Source organism: Simochromis diagramma, unplaced genomic scaffold, assembly GCF_900408965.1.
Source record: "Simochromis diagramma unplaced genomic scaffold, fSimDia1.1 OVJJ01000355.1, whole genome shotgun sequence".
In the NCBI taxonomy this organism is placed as follows: Eukaryota; Metazoa; Chordata; class Actinopteri; order Cichliformes; family Cichlidae; genus Simochromis; species Simochromis diagramma.
The window spans coordinates 352997-361032 of NW_024387174.1; the positions used below are offsets into that span (position 1 = coordinate 352997).

The 8036-nt window shown below is 41.9% G+C and overlaps 1 protein-coding gene and 1 pseudogene across 1 annotated transcript in view; both read left to right on the forward strand.

The window, feature by feature from the left end:
• Window positions 1-3382, forward strand: part of LOC120744756 (E3 ubiquitin/ISG15 ligase TRIM25-like) — a gene marked incomplete at its 3' end in the record, with an annotated part of 9611 nt that extends 6229 nt beyond the window's left edge. The window contains exon 2 of the mRNA XM_040049295.1: window positions 3365-3382. Within this exon, the coding sequence (XP_039905229.1) occupies window positions 3365-3382 (18 nt within the window). The remainder of the gene's footprint in view (window positions 1-3364) is intronic.
• Window positions 3383-4338: 956 nt separating this feature from the next.
• On the forward strand, window positions 4339-6101 carry LOC120744911 (annotated as a pseudogene).
• Window positions 6102-8036: the final 1935 nt, after the last annotated feature.

Sequence of the window (8036 nt, forward strand, 5' to 3'; positions counted from 1 at the left end):
AGGGAGCGGCCGAAAGAAGACGACGACTGACATTCCACAGAAAGTTGCTCATTTCAGCTCATTTCTGTTGTTGTCTTTCAGTCAGGAAGAGCGACCTAGTTTTGCAGAGTTATGTCCACTATGTCCGCTTACAGAAAGCCATGTCATTGTGTTGGATTCCAGCAATTCTTGTTCCAAAGAAAACAACCTGAATCCCTGTGAGAGCAGCTGTAAAGCACCTCTACAAGACAACTTTTTAAATGGTTATGGTCAGTTATTATTCATTATTACTGTATTTTATTGAATGACAGTACCAATAAGATGGTCGATTTTACGCTAGAGGCCCAATGAGACAGGGTGTCATTAATTGTGGAGCAACTGCAGCTGTCAGGATCAGTACTGAGCAGAATGGAAGAATATTTAGGCTTTATCTGTTTTATCTGTGACAAGCTGTTCTCATCTTTATCCCTGCCATCTCTGCTTTACCGTCAGCAACTTGGATATCAAATTCAAACCAGTCTGACGGGTCAGTGTGGGCTCGCATGAGCTGGGGGAGAACGCAGCAGTGGGTAGGAGTCAGTTGCTGCAACTTTAATGCAAGTCGCCTGACATTCAGTTTACTCGTTTAGTCCAAATTAAATGTTGCTCCTGTATTCTGTCCTGCTGGGCGTGAAGAGGAAAAGATGACAGAGATTTTTCAACCTTTCCTTTCAATATAACATCTAATTCTGAGACAGACGTATGAAGGGAATCTGCTGGAATGGGCAGCAGGTCTTTGCTGCAGTTTTATTACCACCTCTATAAGTCTCAGCATGTTTCCTGAAGTTGTTTTCCCCTTGTTGGCTTCAACCTCAAAGAATAGTTTTGTCAATGTCATCTAAGAAGCACCCTGATAACTGTAATTCTGGTAACTTGAATAAACTTGAAAGAACTTGAAAAACACCTTTTACTGGACAGATGGGATCATCCCAGCACACTCTCTACTCTCAGAGTGAGATGGTTCTTGTTGGATACCACACATCATAGTCCTCCAGGTAAGATGGTTGTCAGTCTCTTTAGGCCTAGCATCCTGCTCCACTGATGTTTCTGAAAAATCCAGGACATCAGTAAATGTGGCGACGAGTAAATGAGGTTCAAGTAATTGTACACACCATTGCCACCTGGTAAAAGATGACAAGAAGTCTTTAGCTCCCCCTTAAAATTGTTATTTACATTCTGGCTGAGTGTGCTCCGCAACAAAAGATAAGACAGAAACAGACACGTGCTCTGCAACATCAGTTTCACAAACGGCTGCTCTGTTTTCCATTAGTCACTAGGGGGCAGCAATGGACCAGTACAGAATAAACTTTAATCCAAACTAATCCTATAATAATAAACTGCAACAGTCTACTGTGTTATTTTAACACACACACACAGATATATATATATATATATATATATATATATATATATATATATTATAGCACGATTAAGCCTACATTTGAATGCTGTTTTTAATATTAATTTTTTAGTTGCTCTCAAATCTGAGCTGCAGCTGAAGGAATAAAAACTAAAACCATCTGTCAAACATTAATATAATACTCAGTTATAGTCCATCAGTTTATCTTTGTCCTGATGATAGAGTTGTGATATTGGCAAGTTTATTAAATTACACGATCTGCATTTTTGAGTAGATTAGTACTTAAAGTATTCATACAGTGCTTTTAATATTAAACCTTCAGCCCTCCTGCAGCCAGTATACTTCCATCCATAGTTGTGACTGGTCGGATGCTGCCAACACCACCACTTACATGTGACCAGGCCAGTTGCTAGATTGGGAGAACTGAGTTGACAACCAGCTTTGTGTAACCTTTAATATTGATTGCTGATTTGAGATTAAGTAAATTCAGATGATAGAAAGCTACTCTAGATATTTGTTTAACTTGCTTCATAGTCCAAGGCGCATATTTAGCTGGATTGTTTTCTCACATCTTAAATTTTGTGTTTACTTTCAAGCTTTTTTTTTTCGTTCTTTGGGCTTGCCTGCCCCTCGTTCGTTTTTCAGTGCAGTATTCCCACATCTGTCCTGTTATCTAATCCAACTCTAGTATATAGAGCTTCTTGTTGTCAAGATGTCTGTTTTGCATAAGTTGGATTTCCTGTTTTGTGTTGAACTCGTAAAAGGTTTGCTTTTGTTACTTAATTTTCTTCTGAGTTGATTTGGATTCCCTCCTTTTTTCATTTTAAATCACACAGTTTACGAATTATGCTCTGATTCCTCACAAACCCAGTCTGACAAACATGTAAATATGAGTCTAGCAAGTGTGTTGAATTTTGAACCTAATATGCTGCATACATTTTATCAAGAGGTACACAAATGTTAACAACAAAAGTCACTAATAAATGCCAGAACAGATTTTAACAAAGAAACCAAGAAGAATAACATCTGTAATTTAAAGGTAATCCTAACTACAGAGAAACCACTCGGCACTGGGAAAAAAACCTTTAACGAGGGCCCCTGACAATAAGCCACTACGGTCCACTCTCCATCATAAACTGGCACACACTGATCCTCGAGGAGTTGCAGCCCTTCACCAAATAGCCAGTCAATCTGTCATTCGAATATAATGATAATAAGTTAACAGCGGGAACATTAAGACAAATATATTAAGACAATAATTCTGCAAATGTTTGAAACCAACAGATACTACATTTGGCACATTCCCTTTCACCAACCTTACCATAAAAGGATGTCATAAAGACTCAGACTGGTTTTGCAGTTCCTGGGCCTTTGCCAGCTGGAGGCCAGGTGTAGCCGGGAGGAGAGGTGAGAAACAAATTATGCAACCCTTTCCACGATTTAAAAAAATAATCTGGTGGCAATATACACAGCGGTTAGATTAAAGACACTGCAGCATACATATTAAACAAATATGTAAGACCGCTTTCTTCCATTTGTGCAACATCTCTAAAGTTAGAAATATCCTGTCTCAGAGTGACGCTGAAAAACTAGTTCATGCATTTATACTTCCAGGCTGGACGACTGCAATTCATTATTATCAGGATGTCCTAAAAACTCGCTGAAAAGCCTTCAGCTAATCCAAAATGCTGCAGCAAGAGTCCTGACAGGGACTAGAAAGAGAGACGTTCTTCCCTTCATTGGCTTCCTGTTAAATCCAGAATTGAATTCAAAATCCTGCTCCTCACAACAAGGTCTTAAATAATCAGGCCCCATCTTATCTTAATGACCTTGTAGTACCATATCACCCTATTAGAGCACTTCGCTCTCGCTCTGCAGGCCTACTTGTTGTTCCTAGAGTATTTAAAAGTAGAATGGGAGGGAGAGCCTTCAGTTTTCAGGCCCCTCTTCTGTGGAACCAGCTTCCAGTTTGGATTCAGGAGACAGACACTATCTCTACTTTCAAGATTAGGCTTCAAACTTTCCTTTTTGCTAAAGCATATAGTTAGGGCTGGACCAGGTGACCCTGAATCCTCCCTTAGTTATGCTGCAATAGACGTAGGCTACCGGGGATTCCCATGATGCATGAGTTTTTCCTTTCCAGTCACCTTTCTCACTCACTATGTGTTAATAACCTCTCTGCATTGAATCATATCTGTTATTAATCTCTGTCTCTCTTCCACAGCATGTCTTTATCCTGTCTTCCTTCTCTCACCCCAATCACAGCAGATGGCCCCGCCCCTCCCTGAGCCTGGTTCTGCCGGAGGTTTCTTCCTGTTAAAAGGGAGTTTTTCCTTCCCACTGTCGCCAAACTGCTTGCTCATAGAGGGTCATATGATTGTTGCGCTTTTCTCTGTATCTACTGTACAATATAAAGCGCCTTGAGGTGACTTTTGTTGTGATTTGGCGCTATATAAATTAAATTGAATTGAATTGAATTGAATTGCTTCGAGTGACACTCAATGTGTCCATGACCCCAGCAAACAAGAAGGGCCAGATGCAAACTTGGATGGTAGATTTCTGTTGTGTTCTTGGTCTTTACTTATCTGTTTGTTTGTGATATAAAAAATAATGTTTTGTGTCCCAAATAGGCAGCACAGCAAGTATTTTGTTAACATTGCTGACTTACGATAGGTGTGCCCTTTACTAAAGCATATTATTAACGTGGAAATATAACATAATTAATGCATCATAACATGTACGTCATTAAAGCACGTAATTATGTTAAACTTCTGTTTGTTGTAAATGAAAATGTCGAGCATCTTGAACAACTGTATCTAAAAAAAAATTTTTTAAAAACCCAACCCTGATGATACTTCCCTCTTCCACGCGCGGTACATATTTCCTCATTCCTTCACGTTCAAGGTTCTTTAAATTTGTGAGTGGGTGTAACCAGCTTGTCTGTCTGCAAGCTCAGACAAACTTTTCTATTATTGCAGACAGAGACACATGTTGGCTGTGCATGAAACTGAGAGCTGAAATGGCAGAGCTAGAATTTCAGAACGACCATATAAAATTCTGCTGTTCAATCTGTCTGGATCTACTGAAGGACCCCACAACTATTCCCTGTGGACACAACTACTGCATGAGATGTATCAAAGCCCACTGGGATGCAGAAATACAAAGCAAGCTCACAGCTGCCCTCAGTGCCGACAGACTTTCACACCAAGGCCTTTCTTGATGAAAAACACCATGTTAGCAGATTTAGTGGAGGAGCTGAAGAAGACTGGACTCCAAGCTGCTCCTGCTGATCACTGCTATGCTGGACCTGAAGATGTGGCCTGTGATGTCTGCACTGAAGAAAAGCCTGAAATCCTGTTTATTCTGTCTGGTCTCTTACTGTGAGAAACACCTTCAGACTCATTATGATGTGGCTCCATTAAAGAAACACAAGCTGGTGGAGCCCTCCAAGAAGCTCCAGGAGAACATCTGCTCTCGTCATGATGAGGTGATGAAGATGTTCTGCCGTACTGATCAGCAGAGTATCTGTTATCTCTGCCCTGTGGATGAACATAAAGGCCACGACACAGTCTCAGCTGCAGCAGAAAGGACTGAGAGGCAGAGAGAGCTGGAGGTGAGTCGACAAAACATCCAGCAGAGAATCCAGGACAGAGAGAAAGATGTGAAGCTGCTTCAACAGGAGGTGGAGGCCATCAATCAGTCTGCTGATCAAACAGTGGAGCACAGTGAGAAGATCTTCACTGAGCTGATCCATCTCATCCAGAAAAGAAGCTCTGATGTGAAGCAGCAGATCAGATCCCAGCAGGAAACTGAAGTGAGTCGAGTCAAAGAGCTTCAGGAGAAGCTGGAGCAGGAGATCACTGAGCTGAAGAGGAAAGATGCTGAGCTGAAGCAGCTCTCACACACAGAGGATCACATCCAGTTTCTACACAACTACCCCTCACTGTCAGCACTCAGTGAGTCTACAGACTCATCCAGCATCAATATCCGTCCTCTGAGCTACTTTGAGGATGTGACAGCAGCTGTGTCAGAGGTCAGAGATAAACTACAGGACATTCTGAGAGAGGAATGGACAAACATCTCACTGACAGTCACTGAAGTGGATGTTTTACTGTCAGATCCACCAGAGCCAAAGACCAGAGCTGGATTCTTAAAATACATGTGAAATCACACTGGATCCAAACACAGCAAACACACACAGCTGTTATTATCAGAGGGGAACAGAAAAGCAACATTAATGAAACAACAACAGTCTTATTCTGATCATCCAGACAGATTCACTATAATGTGGCAGGTCCTGAGTAGAGAGAGTCTGAGTGGACGTTGTTACTGGGAGGTGGAGTGGAGAGGAAACGGAGCTTATGTAGCAGTCGCATACAAGAATATCAGCAGAACAGGGAGTGGGAATGAATGTAGATTTGGATGTAATGACAAATCTTGGTCATTAGATTGTGACAACAACAGTTATATATTTTGGCACAACAACATCCAAACTCGTGTCTCAGGTCCTCGTTCCTCCAGAGTAGGAGTGTACCTGGATCACAGAGCAGGTATTTTGTCCTTCTACAGCGTCTCTGAAACCATGACTCTCCTCCACAGAGTCCAGACCACATTCACTCAGCCGCTCTATGCTGGACTCTGGTTTCACTGCTTTGGAAACACTGCTAAGTTTACTAAACTGAAACAGACATGTTTTTAAAGTTGTACATGAGTTGGCTCACATCTGTATATTATTATTTGTATCTGTAAATGATCATAATCAGTGTTGTAGCAGTTCTGCACTGTACTACATAACGTTCTACAAGTTGTCCTAAAGGTCTGTTGAATATTTGTATGTATTCAAGTGGTATTTGTTTTTATTTAGTTACTGGTTTTTTGTTATATATATATATATATTAGGGGTGCAACGATACTCGTATCGATATTGAACCGTTCGATACAGTGCTTTCGGTTCGGTACGCATATGTATCGAACAATACAAAATTTGTAATTTATTTTATCAACTTTCCTTCTGACGATGCTGTCTGTGTTGAGCGCTCAGTGAATCTGCGTTCGACTACTCAGCCTAGGCTGCACTGTCGAGCGCAGATCCACTGAGCATTCAACACAGACAGCATCGTCAGAAGGAAGAGCGCAGGGCAAGCTAGCGAGACAGAAGTTAAGCTCTCCTTGCAACATGGCAAATTGAACCTCCCCCCCCTCATTCAGATCTGGCGTTTGGAATTATTTTGGTTTTCATGTGAGTATGACCCTGAAGGCAAGCGCGTCATGGACTAAAGTAAAACAGTATGTTGGATGTGCCACGCAATGCTCAATTACATGGGTGGGAACTAGTGTGTTAGCGCAGTTAGCTCGTTAACATGTTGGCCGTCTAGCCCCACGCAGGGGTAGCTCGTTAACGGAGATTTGCCAACGAGATTAACGCTGACAGCACTAGTGGGAACACGACGAATGACTGCACATTTACGCCGACATCATCCTAGCGCAAAGACAAGTGGAAGCAGACAAAAAAAAGCAAGCATGCTACTAACTTTAGCCGAGTCATTTAGACAGCTGTTAGCACATGATTCTCCTTATGGGGACTTGAATGTTTAATATTGTGGCGAGCTCAGACAAGGAGGAGACGGAGGTGTCGTTTGGTCTTGCTTCCCGTGAGCTAGCCAGGGAGCACAGCCGTTTATTGACATCTGCAGAAGAACACTGCCGCTAGCTAACTGCTCAGCGCGGCAACCGCACAGCAACAACAACAACAACACACAGGGCGCCCTCTGACCCCGGAAGGACACACCGTCGCAGCAAGAGGGCGTCACCCGTCACTATGGCAACATAAACAAAACATAACTGTACAAACAGAACCCCGAACAGCCCTGACCCGCTACAATATGCTGCTGAGAATATAGCCCAGAAGAAGCGTATAGTATTGCTTTTATTTTGGAAAGAGCCATTTCTCTGTAATAAACTCTCTTTTCCAAAGATGAGTGATTCCTCAATCAGATACAGGGCTTGCAATATCGCTAGCCCGACGTCCCGGAGCTAGCGATTTTTCCAGTCGGGCTACCAAAATCTATTGTAGGAAGGAAAAATATATGTGTCAATGCTTTTGCATTCTTTCGGAAATGTAGCTGGGTAATTATGTCATTGGCATCGGTGAGCCACTGTCAATATGTGACATATTGAAATCGCGTTTGAATTTGCGCTTGTTTTTTGCTTTCACTTTGCAATCGCGCGAACTGTGTATAGAGAGCGACAGTACTGATTGGTGAGATGATAATTTGTGCACCAATTCCTCTGACATCGTCTTATCAATCGTTAGCTTACTATGCAAACATGACAAGTGAAATCTCCCGCAGCAAGCTTAAACATATGAGAGGTTGATCGCGCAGAGAATCGCTGACCGTTGTGTGTGTGTGTGTGTGTGTGTGTGTGTGTGTGTGTGTGTGTAAAAGCAGCAGGATTTATATTTTAGTTCTGCTGAGCCAAATAAGACAGGTCAGGGTGAAGAAGTGACAGCCAAAGAAAAGCTTACCACAAAACGGAAAAGTTATGACAAATCAGACTATAAGGCAAAAAGAAAGTGCAGCTTTATGGTTTCATGGACAAAAGAATTTCTGTGGCTGCAATATGACGAGCTATATAACCAGGGCTGCACATAAGTGGT